The 17211-nt window shown below is 40.7% G+C and overlaps 1 protein-coding gene across 1 annotated transcript; it reads right to left on the bottom strand.

Moving 5' to 3' along the window:
- Positions 1-1028: 1028 nt before the first annotated feature.
- On the bottom strand, positions 1029-15416 carry zgc:112982 (uncharacterized protein LOC503771 homolog). The gene is made up of 11 exons (XM_031285233.2): positions 15206-15416; positions 13716-13759; positions 12916-13590; positions 11656-12480; positions 7692-7861; positions 6919-7039; positions 5620-5692; positions 4363-4484; positions 3828-3933; positions 3629-3743; positions 1029-1711 (listed from the first exon to the last, which is right to left on the bottom strand). The coding sequence occupies exons 2-11, from the start codon at positions 13748-13750 to the stop codon at positions 1698-1700; spliced, it is 2256 nt and encodes a 751-aa protein (XP_031141093.1). The 5' UTR covers positions 13751-13759; positions 15206-15416; the 3' UTR covers positions 1029-1697.
- Between the last annotated feature and the right edge of the window lie 1795 nt (positions 15417-17211).

A 17211-nucleotide genomic window follows, 5' to 3' on the forward strand; every position in this document is an offset into this window, starting at 1 on the left:
TAAAACTAATGAAAAATGTGTCAGTGTTGAAACCACAAAATGTTTTTTTTATTATGTATTTTCACACTTGGTTTGAAATAAATGATTAATTTCAAAACGTTTGACAAAAAGTTATTTTTTGAGGCGATTGAACTAAATGTATGTTTATTTGTTCTAATTTTGCAGTTGCTTCAAGCATTATATAAAGAAGTAACTTCTTACAATTAAATCTTGTGCTTGAAAGCACTTATTTTACCTAAAACAAATCTCATTACAAAGTCCACTAATGAGGTTTTTCTGGAGCTTTCAGCCTCATCTTGTGGCCTTCACTAGAGAATAAAGTTAGCTCAGTTGTCACAGAGACACTTGTAGTTCTCATGTGATGATCATGTTCTTTGAGCATGCTAATCAAACGGCTCACGGCCAATTAAACAAATATACGGCAACATATTTTTCCAAAAGACTCAATATTTTAGTTTTCTTGTAAATTCACAAAGCTGTTTTTACCTCAGCAGCAGTTTTACATGTTCCCCCCGCTTGAAATGTATGTATGACTAATTTACACTTTAGTCACTTAGCTGCCGAACTTTGTCATAAGAATTATTTAATCAAACTGACTTCATACCGATTAGAAAACATCAATTTGTCTCATGTAACCGGGGAAACAACTAAACTGTAGTGTGAACGGAAATTATACGTTAAGAAATGTGGCTGCTTCGAAATTTAAATTTGCATCAGCTTTACCAAATTAAGAACAGGGATCATTAAACATCTGTCTGTTGGATCAAGTGTACGTGGATCAGAATTAGGTGTGAAACATGACCACATCTCGCCGTTTTCACAGAAGATATTTTGACATTTCAAAGTTAAGAAAGCACAGGTGGAAATCATAAGTGCATTATCAGTGACACCTGTGCTTTTCTACTGTGAACAGGTCAAAATGTCTGCTGTCGATCAGTAAGCTTTATGTATTTATGTCTTTGCAAACCCAGATTAACTCCTATTAAGCAACTCGTTTTGACTTTAAAAACACTACAATGACAGACAAATTCAAAATGACTTATTTATTAAAAACCAACTGAAACATTGACATTAAGGGCTGGTGCAACGTTAAACTAAAATGTACAGATATGATAAAACTAAAAAGAAATCAAGATCACAACAGAACTAGTGACGCTTAACTTATAACGGGGGGGGGGGATAATGTGTTAGTCATCTGGCGGGAAAAAGATAATTAAATGTACAATCACGGTATATTTAAATACTGTAGCTTCACATGAGCGTAGTGTGTTTTAATTAATTCATCCGATATCTGTAGACATTTCAAATCAACATTATCCTGATAAACGGCGAGCGTTTGATTTAAAAAACATAAATCAAGACCACACATCGACATGAGAAAGCGTGAAAATACAGACATCAATAACAGAAACACACAAAAGAGCAAAGATGGAAGGACAGAACCGGTGTGAATAGAAGTTACAGAATGTGGACCAGCTGCAGGTATCAACGTTTCGCATTCAGTCTGCTGCCGCTCGCTGGCTAACACCAACCGAGCAATCTTCACAGTTTGATACGCCAACTTTGTGCTGTTGTTGGAAATTAACACAATTTGGCCCGAGGTGAAAACAAAATCCTTTCAATTCTGTTTTTTTTTTCCGAACAGTGTTAAAAGTCAAACCAGCAGCGTCCAAACGGGATACCGTTCCAGTGTCCGATCACCAGTTAGGACCTACGGATAGTAAAGAAGGAGAGAAAGAGCCGAGGTCAGAGAAATCCAGTTCACAGGTAGAAACAATATGAAGAGAGGATTGGACCGGTGTAAAGAAAAAGGTTTAACGACCGGAATCTACCAGACCGAATGACAACGCAGATTTCAGTGCAACTTAAATGCATGCGCTGCTCTCTGGGGCTCCGAAAACGGGCGTTACAGGCAACAGAAGCATCGCTGCACGTGACCCTAGTTGTTGAGAACCCTTCTGCGATCTAGTTCTTTTTGTGAATTAAGTGATTGTTATTATATGTTAAATACATTATTAAAAATTTGACCATATGGCCTTAGCAATGAAACCGAGTTACAGAACCAATCTGAGGGAACGTTGCATCACAGTGAAAGGAATCACTTTGTGCAACAATCTCAACAGTGAAACCAAAGAGCCTAAAACAAACATATTTAAAAAACACAATTAAAGCAAATATGTTGAGTAAATACAGTGAAATGTGTTAATTCAGTTTTTGTTTGTTTGTTGTTGTTGTTGTTGTTTTGCGACTGGTAAGGGGGAGAGGTGGAAGGAAAGAGGGTTTTTTATTTATTTAATTATTGGTTTTGTTAATGTATGTTTTGTGAAAGAGGGGCGGATTATATAAGATTAATCTTCTTTCTGATCCTTTTCTTTCAGGACTTGAAATGTTGCGTTTGCATTCAGTTGTTTGAAAAATGAAATAAACTTATATAAATAAAAAATTAAAATTAAACAAGCCGTTCTTAAATGTTGTTTTGTGCTTTTCCCTCTTTTTTTTGGTATCGATTCAGGCACCGTTTAGGCACCCGCACCATTTCAAAATTACCGTTTTATTACTGGTATTGGAAAAAACACAAAGGATACCCAGAAAGACGAGGTGAGAAGATGGGATTTGGATCAGCTCAGGTATGATTAGAAGCTGAACATTGAGAATTAACTCCTTGAAACGTGTCGGGTCAAAAGTCAAAAGGAATTCCACTTTAACGTGAGGCCGCCAAGACGAAAGAGGCTGTTACACAATGGGAGTTCACCACAGAGTAAACCTGACTAAATGTGTCACACTGAGCGTGAGGTAGTAGCTGCACGCAGGGAGGGACTGAGCCGCGAGCTGCCCGCCAAACGATCAATACTTTGGGCTGTGGCTGCAAAGTGGGGCTGTACTATAGTAAAGAAATTCTCGGGCAACTAACGCTCATACCGTTTAGTCAATTAATCGATTAGTTGATTTAAACTACAGATCTATGAAACTGAGTTGTAATGCTGTAGACTAGAATCTAACCGATAAAATGTATATGATTATTCATTCAGCTTGCTCACAGAAGACGAGAGAGGGACATATCCATCTCTTTAGCTCCTAAATGCTCCACAATGTTTGCTGCTGAGCAGGTAGAGTACAGTGAGTTTTTAGAACTTGTTCTCTGAAAACGACGCTATGAGAGCGCCGATATTGAACCAGAACAGTAAAGTTGCAGCCGGACAGATAAACAATGAGCTGAAACAATAACCTGGGGATTCCACCGCCATGGTTTTGCTCTGCTGTCCGCCCTGCGTCACATCACACCAGGAGCGTCACAGAAGCAGAGTATCTTGCCTGCCCAACTTGCAGATTTTGGTCATTTTTCCTGGATATTTGTGCTTCTACCATAAAAGTAAATAGTTTCTTTCATTTAGTCCAGTTATGAACGACAGATGAAAGATTTTTGGCCGTGATTTAGTTGTTACAATAGTGTAGTGATGCAATGATATACCCAGACCTGCCAACCTTGAAGAAATGTTATGAATACAGTATTTTTAGTTGAGAGCCGCTTCTGGGACACAGTGCGTCGCAGCTTGCTTAATCACAAGCATGGTCTTGAGTGGCTGTGATTGCTTATAGTATTACAAAGTTTGCAGGGGTGTTTAGTTACCTGCAGTGGTGTTGCGGTTGTTTGGTCGCCTCATTGGTCCGAGCCGGTTGACGGGGCGTGTGTTCCTTCGTTGCGAGGCAGCATTCGGCCTGTACGGAGCTCCTCTCCTTGGTCCCTGAAGGAGGAGAGAAAGGCTAAAGATTCACTTTGAGCTCCAACATGTCGTCTCCATCAGATGAAAGTTCTCTTTAATGCTCACCATGTTGCCCTCTCGTCTCCTGCTTTGCTCCTCTGGCCAGGTGGAGAATCCTTCGTCCTCCATCTGAGACATTTCATCCTTGTCCCTGTACGCTAACCCCGGCGCGCTGACAGAAACATCAACACGATGTACAGAAAGTTTAAGTTGGTATATGCTAAGAGAATACTTCACATGCCTGTTTTATTTCTACTTTGTACTGAGTAAATGTACTCTGTTGCTTTCCACCACTGATAATATGTAATCTTGATCTATCATCTTATATTAACAGTGTGTTAGTCTTCAGACACTTTGTAATATTTTCTGCTTTGTGAAATATCAGTTATCAAACTTATCAGAAAAAGGTATTTAAAAACTCAGAATATAGTAAGTTTGGTAACTTCTGTGCAACTTAAATGTGGTAATATTACGTGCTTAATGCAGGGTTCTCTTGTTCAAGTCTATCCAACTTCACCTTCGAAGCACTCGGGAGGTTTGTTACTACAATGTAAAGTCTGATAAATAACGACAGCAGGAAGAAAAAGGAGTTTAATCTCACCTGATTGGACCCAGGGGGTGCGGTGACATATTGTTCCCTGATATTGTGACTTTCACCCCCTCCAGCCTCTCCTGTCTCCTCCTCTCCAGGTCGTGCCTCAGGTCCCCCGGGTCTCGAACCGGCTGTCATCACATCATCAATAATATCAATTAAAAAACACCTATTCAGATGGAAATGTATCCGCAAAACCAATGAGGACGTTTTATCAACAGTCTCTACGGTGTAGTGTTTTAGGATGCCAAGTATTAGAGACGGAGTTTGTTGGGTCTGTGGTGGGTCTCATCACCAATAACGATGAGTCCAACTACAGGAAGGAGGTCAACCTTCTGACCACATGGCGCCGAGACAACAACCTCCTGCTGGATGTCAGCAAGACCAAGAAGAAGTTGTTGACTTCCGGAGAGGTCACATCCAACACCCACCACTGACCATCAATGGTGCTGCTGTGGAGAGGGTGAGCAGCACCAAATTCCTGGGGGTGCACATCAGTGAGGACCTCTCCCGGACCATCAACACTGCATCACTGGTGAAGAAAGCACAGTGGCGCCTCTATTTCCTCCGCAAACTCAAGCGAGCAAGAGCCCGCTCACCCATCATGGGCACTTTCTACAGGGGCACCACTGAGAGCATTGTCACCAGCTGCATCACTGTGTGGGGTGGGAACTGCACTGACTACAACAGAAAAGCCCTGCAGCGCATAGTGAACACAACTGGAAAGATCATTGGGGCCCCACTCCCCTCCCTGCAAGACATATACAACACCCGCCTCACCCGAAAAGCGACCATGATTGTGAGCGACGACAGGCTCCTGCCCTCTGGGAGGAGATATAGAAGCCTCAGTGCCCGCTCCACCATACTAGCAAACAGCTTTATCCACCAGGCTGTCAGGAAACTGAACTCTTCCACCCCCCCCCCAAAAAAAAAACCTCTGGACTCTGAAGTTGCTGCTGTTGCATTTTTGCACACCTTTCTGCACTACCAGACCACATCATATAACAATGTTTGCTGCTTGTGACATTCTTGTGTTTTTGTCTTGTGATATTGTTGCCGTTTATTGTTTTACTGTTAGGAAAAATGTCCCTATCTGTTGAGCACTTTGTTTACTCTTGTGGTAGGAATGTCTTGTCTTATCTGTTGTGCGTTTTTTCTTCTTCACCGTGGGATGGTGAGAAACGAACTTTCGATTCCTCTGCGTGTCTAGTATATGTGAACAAATTGACAAATAAAGATGACTTGACTTGAACTTGACTTATTCACCTGCAAGGGTCCTAGTCTGGAGAACAGAGGCTCGTCGTCGTCGAGCAGCGAGTTCATGTTTAAGCTGAAGCCCCTGCAGAAGAAGACAGCCAGAAAGAAAATTTTGTTTTTTTACAACTTTACACATACAGTAATAATTATCACCTGAATTAATGCTGCACCTTTTAAAACAAAACTACAAGATTAAAACATTTCAAAACTGTTGAAATGTAACAGTAAATAATGCAATTTAAAGTACAAACAATACAGAATTAATCAAAATGAAATTAGCAAAATTAAAACTAGGAGTAACATCACTAGAAGAGTTCTGAACATGGGTTTAGACACCAGAAGAAAGCCCGAGGATCACAGGCTCTTTTACAGAAAGACACTCGTCTCTTTTGACTATTTAGAAATTAGCCCACCACGTCTGTGATTCATGCGGTGCATTCGCACAGATAATAAGTCTGTATTATACTCAAATTTACTGACGTCATCCCCGACATATAATGTCAAGACTGTTCTTTATAATTGCCAACGCAACCAACAGAACCCAGAATCAAAGAGATGCCGATTCCCACGGGACTATTATCATCACACAACCTCCGCGTTTGGCGAAATATGGTCGGTAATTTGCGATGGAATTTTTACTTGACAAATTACAGACATGGCAGATTCGCACAGACGAGATCACAGACAACCTCCGTAATTATAACAAATTAGGGGTCGACTGTTTCTCAAGGCCGATGCCGATTATTAGTAGTTAATGAAACGATCACCGATATTTGGAGCCAATATGCATTTACAGTGAAAATGAAAATCTTTAAGTCAAAGTTAGGATTTTGGAATGTTACAAACTCCAACACAAAACTGTGTTTAAATGCTTTTAGCAATTATTTCATAAATGAGAAACTTTCAACATAATAGCCAGTAAGAGAGAGTCAGATGGTGTTGTGGGCGGGACATTAAGTCAGACTCAGTGGTGAGTGAAACACTTTAATTCATTAACTTTATTGGTTATCAGGCAAATAAAACGCTGATACAGATAATCTGCAAACTGCCAAAAAACGACCCGATAATCGGTCTATCCCTATTACAATTTACTAGGAGGTCCCCGGGTAACACTAGCCCCGTGCGACTAGGGCTTAAGTTACTGTTGTAGAACGTTAACCTGTACGGTTATAAATCTTAATTTTTTACTTTTGATCTCCAAGTTTAAGAAAACTTGAATATTCAGCTCCGTCTGGACAGGATTATGATTACAGGATATGATCATGCACTAACTACCATTAGATGCCCGTCTGTCACCATTCAACGTACCGGTTTGAACTGAACCTCTCATCCAACGTCAGCTCCTCCGTCTCTTCTTCAGAGTAGCCGCCCTGTTGGGGCGCTGAGAATCGCTCATTCAGGGTGGCCCCATCATTTCGGAAATACTGCTCTGTGAATGCAGACAAGAAACACTTTAAGAACCTAAATATGTCAAGTATTTGTTGTTCAATCTCAATCCAACTACGGGCCAAGAAACACTTACGGTTTGTGTTTGTGTTTTTATCCAAACCTGAATTTCTTTTCACACAGTTTACAAAAAAGCACACATTTAATTCTGTGAAGCAGTGTAACATTTTATCAGGCTGTGACCCACGGCAGAGCGTTTCACACACTGTAAAACAGGTTAATAACTAACTGTGTGCTGATCAGACATACTCTGCCAATTTGAATGCCAAAAAGCATACGTTTTCAAACTGATTTCACTGCTGCAGGAAACAGCTGCTCTTGACACTCATTTTAAGATTTCACAGCTTCCTCCTGAACCCCAGAAGAGTTTGGTGTATGAGCTAGGGCCGCCCCTCTGTTAAACTGCGCGATGTTATTTAGATGTAAACTTTGGCATAAATGAGTGAACAGGAATTGATTTTTTTTGACTGGTAAAACGTTATGTTAGGGATCTTGAACCCAAATGAAGATTGAACTCGTTTGTTCCATTTTGTGGTATGTTTTCTAGTCTTAAAATAACAAATGAATTACCTAAAATGAGGATTGAGTATAAAAACCAAACACACAACATGTAGATGTGCGCGTGCTGTGCTGACCTTTGACTTGGTGCACCAGTGTGATGATTTCCTGGGCAAAAGTCCCAGTGTGCATGGCGTTCTCCCGGTACGTCCCAGAGTGCTCCAGCATAGGCAGGAAGTCCAGACGCTGGCGACCCACGTTGACCAGGTCTAAAGAGAGCTGCCTGTCCGAGGAGTAGCACAGCGAGCTGCAGAGGAGAAGAAGAATGTAACCAAGCCAAGAGGGAAAACTGGTTCCCATTAGGATGAGCTCTTACCTGAATTAAGTACACAGAAGATGCGTTTTATTTACCAGTTCTTAAATTCTCACAACACATAGAAGCTGTTGGCTTCAACTGCCATTCATGCTTAGTTTCTATAGGAGGAAACACTGCATTACTTTAAAGTAATTTAACAGTTTATTATGTTTTAGTGTTGTGAAAAGCAGAGTTATGTTACCTAACTTGCTCTGTGTGAATGTATAAACATCAGGGACAAGGACTGATTTACTCCTTTTAAAGTATCTTTGCCACTATTACCTGATAAAGTGAATATATTGTACTCAGTTTGAGCATACATTTGTGTATTTTAGCCAAAAGACAGTTTTAAAAAGGGACTTTCTGTCCCCATCACATCTGGGAGAAAAGAGATAAATAAAATCTTTACCTTACCCAACAAACCTACCTTTCATGAGTTCCACGACTGACAATGTTTACAATAACTATACGTTGAATAAAAAGGGGGATGTTCACCCCTGAAAGTACACAGAATCGTACAAATTCATAATCTTTTTATGGATGTTTAGAAAGGCTTAAAAAGGTAAAGCCGGAGGAGACCAAGATACCCCCTCTCTTTTAAACAGACAGGTGAGTTCTAGGTTGGGTGAAAGTTCACACTTCTTTTCGCGTTTGATCCATTAAATCTTCCGTTTTGACATCTTTACTCTGGTTCTCAGTTCAGCAGATATACATTCGGTGGACTCCCGTCATGTTTGAGTCCCCCGTGGAAAACTTGACATTTTTATCGGCCATCTTGTCCGATCTAGATCTGTGATCTTCGTTCAAACTTGACCCACAGTTCCTCCAGGATTTAACGGATCCTCTTTTACCTTTTGGCGCCACTTTGATTTCTTTTTTGAGCAGAATCTATTATGTCGTTCTTCATGATGTCAATTTCTCCTCTTCGCTGATGACACCTTACATTTCTCCACTGATCCGCATGGATAATTCATGACTTTAATAGCTCTTTTTCTGGTTTGATGCTTGTGAAAGTTGACAGCTTCAACCACTCCATTTCACAGCACCTGTGTCCCTGGCTTGAATTTATCCTTTTTTCAGATTGACAATATTTACGTTTATGGCTTCAATTTCTGTGTACACAGCACTGATTACGCTTCAACTTCCTCCATTTTCCAGAGATGTTGATGCATATGTTCATGGCATCGATTTCTGATTTTTCCAGCACTGATGATGCTGCAATTTCTCCTTCATCAACATTCATATTTATCTTCAAGGCTTCAATTTCATTTCTCCTTGTAACAGCACCGATCTTTTCTCAACTTCTAAGCATTGATTTTTTTAGTTTGAGGCGTCATTTTCTCCGCCTTTTAAGAGGATTAGTATTTATTCTCATGGCTTTTTTCCTCTACTTTTGATGGCCCCGATGCGGCTGCAATCCATTGGTTGAATCCATATCCATTTATCATCATGATAGTAATGTTAATGGCTTTAATTTCTCAATTTATCTGTACTGGGGACATCTATGTTCTTGGCCTCATCTTCTCCTTGCAACCACATTAATGATGCTTTGATTTCTCCTTTTAACAGCATTGATGTTTACGTTCATGCTTCAATTTCTTCTTTAAACAGTGTGTATTCATTCTTAAGTCAGTAAAGTATGGCTGGGGCTGTCAGGTTTGTCTTCTTTACCAGCTTCTCTGACAAGAAACAGATCCACAGCTCAAATTCTTCGATAAAAACAGCTGTAGGTGTGTTTGTTCATCCATCAATCCCTGTGGCAAGAACAGTAAAGAAAAACAAGACTCCATGTTTGTCTGAACTTGAATGCGTCTCAGCATTCACATTGTGGACATGCTTTGAATACTCTTACCGAAATGACAGCTCAAACACGGTTCAGTATTTGGTCAATTAAGGCAGAAGTTCATCTTATTAAAGCCACAGGCACACTTCCGATACTCCCCACTCGTCCACAAGTGGTGGGAAATTGTGCCGGAACATTTTTTATTGGTTTGTCTCCACTTCCTCCCACTGATCGTGTGCAGGTTTCCAAACATCAGATTTGGCATGTGGACAAACGGCTCCTGTCAAGCTCAAAAATGCTCTCCACTTCCTGTGAAATATCTTGATTCATGTTTAAATATTCCAAACATTTCCCTCCTTCATCGCAGAGCACTCAGATTACTTTTTTCCTTTAACGATTTCTTTCTCTGGTGGGCTCAAGTGATATTGCTTTATCACAAGGCAAGCAATGTTGCTTAATTGCCAAAAGCTTGCACTTCTTTAAATCTTTGACTTCTGTCAACTGTTTGACTTCCAAGTGACTTTTTTTTTCTTCAGGAAACAGACCTGTCCTCCTCCAGTTTCAGTAGTGTTGGGTTTATATTTCCTGGTCATGCTTCACAGACCGCAACTGAAATGTCTTCAAAAGGATTCAGAGAATCATAAACGACAACTGTGGACCTCAGCTCAACCAGAGACAACATGTGTAGCATCAATAAGGAGACGGTTAAACACAAAATGTGCATTATAGAGAAAAGTCGCATTTAGAGAGCTTTAACATATAATGGTCTTTTTCCATTTTCAGTCCGAAACGATCCAAATCTTTTCATGATGTCTTACCAAGACAACCTGAGTGATGACATACCGCAACATCCCTTCAAGCATACTTCTCTATAATAATGTAAGATCATGTTTGCAGGGCGTGTCCTTTCACAGCTGCTTTTAGGAAAGCAAACTAGAGCAACAAAGAACCAACGCCTGGTTCTGATCCTTTTCAATATGGTCTCTGAGACGTTTCTTGCTTCGGAGAAGTCCACAGTGACTGTGTGATGGTCCACTTCTGCCGCCAAACCCCTCTTCACTCACATCAGTGTGATTTCAAAGTCTTGCTTTTTCTGTGATTTGCCTTTGGGGTGTGTGGCCATTTCTGAATCCTGTTAGAACCACCTTTCATGTGTCACCTCTTCCATCTGCCTCCAGGCTTGCTGAGATTAAAGGCAAAAATACTGCGTACATTTGATGACAACATACTATGATGCTCTTCTACTAGCCATCATCAGGTGTTCCCATGATCGTCAATAATTGTTGTTGTTTTGACAGATTTTCTTTTGATTTTGGAGGTGTTGTGCTCCCCTGTATCTTGCTTACCAGATCCTTCCATCTCATCAGTGCATTTGCATAAAGGTAATGTGAGAGTGGTTGACCAGTTAAAGTTCCCAGCTGTTGAGTGTCTCCTGTTATTTGTGTAGAATTATGAAGGAATGATTAGCAAGTATTGCCAGCTTGTTTATAATATGGTCACTTCCCCAAAGACAACCTCCAAGCCTCGTCAGAAATGTTGAACAGTTTTGATTTCTTCAGGAGGTGTGAGCCCTTCCTTGGCTTCTATGCGTCTCCTCCTGGAGTCAATCCACGCGTTTTCATGTGAGGGCGACTCCGTTTCAGACAAAAATGTGTTGTTAGAAACTTCTGCGAGGCATCCTGGTCCTAAGATGCAACAGCAAATCTGGTAGATAAAGGTTAGCAGTGCCTTGCAGTATCCACGAGGGAACACATTTTAAGCAGATGTACAAACTGCAACACAACACAATCCAGTTCAATGACGATGTATGTTGTGACCCGTAATTTTCAACAAGCCTCCACTCTCCAAGTGGCTGTTTCTTTCTTCCTTGTTCCTTCAGCAACTTTCCATGATTTCAGAAAGAGAAGTGTGAACTTTCCCCTCTCACCCTTAATAATTAAAAAAATATATATATATATTCTACCTGTTTTTGTTTACGGGTCGGCTCATGTCGACTTTGATGGTTAGCGTTTCCTCCGTTACAACCGTCATGTTGTTGGTCTTCTGATCGTTCCATGCTCGCTCCCTCTGACGGGGCATTTTAGGGTCTAAGTCATCCCTCTGTAAAGGCCGGTCCAAACTTCCAGGCCTTTGAGGTTCCCACTGTTGAAGTCTGTCTTCTTCTGCCCAGTCAGGCTCCCCTTCGATTGGATCCTCGTAAGAATCTTCCCTGAAGGCTCGGTACCCTGGTCTTTGCTCTTCTTCAGGAAGATCTTGGTATCCTTGGGAGGACTGCTGTAAGCGTGGTTGATTTCTGGGCGGTCCAGTCCTTCCACCCTGGCCACGATTGAACTGCCCTCTCCCTGGGCGAGGACCACCCCTCCCCCTGTGGTTCACAGGACCATCTCGATTACCATATCTCACGGGGTTTGGTCTATCTTGTGGCGCAGAGTTCCTCCTAGTTTCATGATAGTTGGAGTCTGCCCATTTATCTTGAAAATGGCGTCCTCTTGCGTCTTCCCGATCCTCCAACCTCCTGTCCAACGCCCTGAAACGCTCCGGAGAGGAGCCCATTGGACGAGGACTCCTCTGTCGAATAAAGTCAGGCGCAAGGTCTTCGCGATCGCCAAATTGTTCCCAACGTGGCGGCTCTCTGCTGCCTGTAATGCCATGATCGTGTTCAATGACGAGTGGCCCCGAGCGGCGAACGTCTCCACGGGGGAAGCTCCCCTGAGTGTCTCCTCCAAACCTATCTCTGGGTGTGTCCACTGAGTAACGCTGTTGCCCAAAGTCCTCCTCATTCCTGTACCTGTGACAGCATAAGAGGAGGTGACATGGTTCAACAATTATTCATGCTTATTATACAACTTCACATCTGGTTTTAAATGTACACTTTAAATTAGCTTTTGAGTTATCCCACAGCCTAAATCAAATATCTGATTTGCTTATAACAACAAGTTTTAAAATGACTTCTGCCTTTAAAACTGCTGTTTTAATTAACAACTAGAATGTGTTCAACATAAGACATGCAGAATTTTTAAAGAATCGGAAGAAGTTGCAAAGCAAGAAAACTTTAAGCCATGCAGACTACTAGTTAGACTGGTATTATTGTTTTCTGGAAAATAAGTTGTGCTGACAAACTGCGAGCAATTATGCTCTAAAAGGAAAATTAGAAAGATGGGAATCCTCTGGATTCTTCGCTTCCTTGCGACAGTGCTGCAAAGCATTTTGCTTGAAAATTTACCCAAGGTGAGCGGCGTCATCCATTTGTCTTCGTTGCCTTTTAAAGGGGGGGGTCCTCTCGTGATGTGAATCCTCTCTTCGTCTGTCTCTATTGGGACCCTGTGTGCTCCTCCTCCCTCTTTCCCTACCTGCTCCCCCTCTTTGGTCATCCAACCTCGCATTGGGACTTTGGTCTCTGAACCTCCCTCGACCCCTGCCCTGCTCCTCTCTCTTCCACCCTATCCCCGGCTCTCTCTGCTGGTGGTCTGAGTGAGACTTTGGTGTCGGCGGCAATCTTTCCCTAGATATCCTCAGAGGCGACTGGGGCAACCTCGCTCTGTTTTCAAAACGCTGGAAGAGTTCTTTAAACCCTTCTCTGCGTCTATCTCCCTCAACTTCTCCACCATGCAGTGGGGAAAGCCTGCGGTCATCATCAAAGCCCATCACATCAAGATGGGGCGATGGTGGCCTTCTGCGATAAAACTCCTCCTGGTTTGGGTGGCGATGATGCACAAACTGATGGTCATCTGGGAAGGGAGGGGATCTTCTATGGCCTTCAGGGTACATGTCTTCCCTGGAGTAGTCCCAGTGTTCTTCAGGCTCTCCTCTAGGGCGGTGGCTCCTGTCCGACGGATTCCCGTCCAGTTCTGCAAGGACTTTGTGAGGATCAAAGTCTGGTTCCTCCCATGGGAACCTTCTGGAAAAGTAAAGAATGAGAAAAAAAACTCACGTCACCACAGGAATCAATAAATCAGCATTCACATCGATACTCAGATCTCGTGAGACACAAATATAAAAATGAAAAATTGGCGATGCATTTACCTGTAACTCGGCGATCCGGGCCGTGGCCTTGACATTTTGCCAACCTTTAAGGAAAAGAGTTTTTTGTTTCAAGATTAAAGCTGCAGGAAAAATACAACACACCACAGTACAGGCAGTTATTACGTAACTACTTCACCTAATTAAGAGAATACTTTTCTTCTTTTATTTTACAGAGTATGACTTACTAGACTAACTAGACTGTCTAGTTTGAGTCAACAACAAAAGGTTCAACTCTATTGGCATCAACTTCTAGAATTAAAAATTAACGTGTTATCTGTATAATAGAGGACGCCTGTTTTAATAAGTGAACCTGAATAATCCTCAAAGCTTGAAACTGAACAGCAACAGGCTGTGTTTACGATGTTATTTGGAGATTTGAGGCTGCTCAAAAAGAAACAATCATCAAATCCAGTTAGCTGTTGCCTCCAATATTACCCTCGTTGAAATAAATGTACATAAAGACGGGCTGTGCGTTAATTTAATATTAAAGTTTCTGCAGAATTATATCACGACATTAACTAATCTTATTGTTGTGAAAGTTATTTGTGTTTTTGCATAAGCTTTCATTAAATAACCAAATGACTTTAAGTTGAGTTCTGAAAGTCTCATAATACATCACGATGAAAGCCACTTCACTAGTTTGTTATACTGTTTGCAATATCATATTACTGATATCAAATATGCTTATAAATATTGTGATAATTGATTCTAATCATATTGCCAAGTTCTGCCTTAATATTTATTGCAGAGCTGCACTTGTTTTAGCTACTGTAGGTGAACTTAATAAACTGGCAATTGAATGCATGACAGGGAGTCTTTCAGATTCACATTAATCTGCAGTTTATAGCTGCACAAATGAATATTAGATGCAGATTGATCAGAGTTTCTTTAATTGGTGGCTCTGATTTAGATGGTAAGGCTTACGTGCAGTTTAGTGTCACAAATTATTTTCCAAAAACGGAGTATCCCAAATGATGAGGGTCTTATCTGAGACTAGGTTAGGGTTAAGGTTAGGGTAGCACAGGTGGTTTAGCAGGTTCATAATTAATTAAGGACATTGTATGGGGAATTTGGGACACTAAACTGCACGTAGGACATTGTATGGGGAATTTGGGACACTAAACTGCACGTATACCGATAATTTATTAGCGTCATTCTCATTTGCAATGCCATGTCATGTCAAATATTACGTACATTTTTGGATGGGTACCGTTACAAACTATCATGACAACTCGGATCCCTGACCTTAGCTTTGCAGCTGCCCTGAGTGAGCACACTAACGTTAGCTAGCTAACTTTAGCTACAGGCTCTGCTGAGTTTATGGGAATGGTTTTACTGATCGTGCGACAGCCCATGGTGAGTATTACAATATCATATATTCCCCACACAGTCAAAACATAACCAAATTGTCCAAGCAAAACATCTTTAACGTATAACTGGCTGCCGCTAAAGCTAATTAGCAGGTAGCTAAGGTTACGAAGTTGTCTTACCTTCGTCCTCGACACGCGCCAGGCTACCGCGACTAACGTTAGCTGAAGCTATGACAACCACACCAAAAAAAAAAACGCAATATAACCGTTCGTAATTTTACAATAAAGCCCTATTTATTACCAGAAATAACCCAAAGCTAGCTAAATACGTTGCATTCTTCTTTAACGTCTGCAAGAAAATGGCTGTTGACGCCGCGCTGTGTGATCCGAACAGAACTTCCGCCACGGACTTTTCAGAATAAAAGTAATTTAGTTTTTTTCATAATATGAAATGACAAATACAACAAACGTAACATAATGTACAGTGTAGGAAGGGGCAGAAAACCCAACGGGCTTAGTTGAAGCTTCCATCTAATAATAATAATGTTAAAATTTCTCAATATTGTAAAGAACACAAAATAAAAAAACATACAGAAAATATTATAACTATGTAATAGTGATGGAAAAGTAATAATAACAAAATAAGAACAACAATACCAAAAATAAAAACAGAAAATATGAGTGTTAGATGTGAATGTGTGTGTGTGTGTGTGTGTGTGTGTGTGTGTGTGTGTGTGTGTGTGTGTCACTATAAATAAAACAAAAAAGTAAAATAAATATATGAAACATACATACATGGACAACAATACATTGGGAAAGCAGTTATGTCTTTGTTTATGTTATGTTTATATGACTTTAAAGTATCTAACTATCAGTCTGTCTGTCTGCCTGTCTGTCTGTCTGTCTGTCTGTCTGTGTGATATTCTGTACAATAGTTTGTAATTTGTGTGCTATGGTTATTTGCCAACATGTAACATAAAACAACGCATTAAGACTATCCATGTGTTCAGATAACAGATCCTACAGTCAGTATGTAAGACTATTTCCACCAATAAAAAAAAAAGGATGAAAAGTTGTGAATGATAGAAATAAAAATTATGACTTAAAGCTCATCATCTTGACATAGTAAGTAAAATGTTTGATTTATGTCATAAGTTTGACTTAACGTTTGTTCTCCTTTTCTTTTCCTGGCTGAAACATTTATAAAGACCTTTGGCTAAAACATTTACAACAATGGACTTTAAAGAGCTTTTAGAGTTTGGCTAGCCGGTTCAACCGCAACCAAGAAAATGATAGCTCAACGCTAGCTTCCCCCCCCCCACTCGCTTTGTATAAAACAGTGGTTGGCGTATTTTCTAGACATAATTATGCTGGAGCTCTCTACAGCAAGGATTAACAAAGCCAAATCATCGACTATAGATAGGGTGACCAGACGTCCCCGGTTTCCGGGGACAGTCCCCGGTTTCGGTGACCTGTAAAATTAAAAAATTGAACTTACATGAAATGTTATCATATTTGCATTCTGCATACATCTCTGCACACCCATTACTCTCTGTGAAATATCTCACAAACGCTTCACTCAACACATGCATCGGTACAACAAGCGGTTCCCGGGGAATCCGGTTTTGAAATTGTAACAAAATTTCTACATGGTCTCCAACTTTGGGCCAAAATTATAATGTATTCTCATGTAAACTATTTATGTCAGCACAGACATTTTTGTAAATTGCTTAGCCAGTGTATCCCACCATAATGGTTATTATATTGCCAGATTCCAGACAATCCCACTTGCTGATATATATCCCACTTACAAATATGAATATATATTTCTACTGGTATGCTTCCTAGTGACATTAATGTAAAAATATTAAGAAAAAACTATTCCACCTGTGTGTGCATGGTTAAAATTCTGAAGTGCAAAATAGTTCAGGCTACAGCACAAGTATTTCCATCCATAGATAAGAATAATCAAGTCTAACCTCTGAATTTATTTTCAAAGTGCACCAGATTGATGCATTTAAACGTTAAAATAGACATTTTCTTACAGGGGAGCATGCCCACGGATCCCCCTAGGGGGGCCCTGGGGCAGTCTCCCCGTTTTAAGTTTTACAAAGATAAAAATATTACCTATTTGGGAGTATTTCTAATGACCTCAACACCACAAGAAGTAGAGAAGAGTGCTAGGC

Source organism: Sander lucioperca, chromosome 23 (assembly GCF_008315115.2).
Source record: "Sander lucioperca isolate FBNREF2018 chromosome 23, SLUC_FBN_1.2, whole genome shotgun sequence".
NCBI lineage: Eukaryota > Metazoa > Chordata > Actinopteri > Perciformes > Percidae > Sander > Sander lucioperca.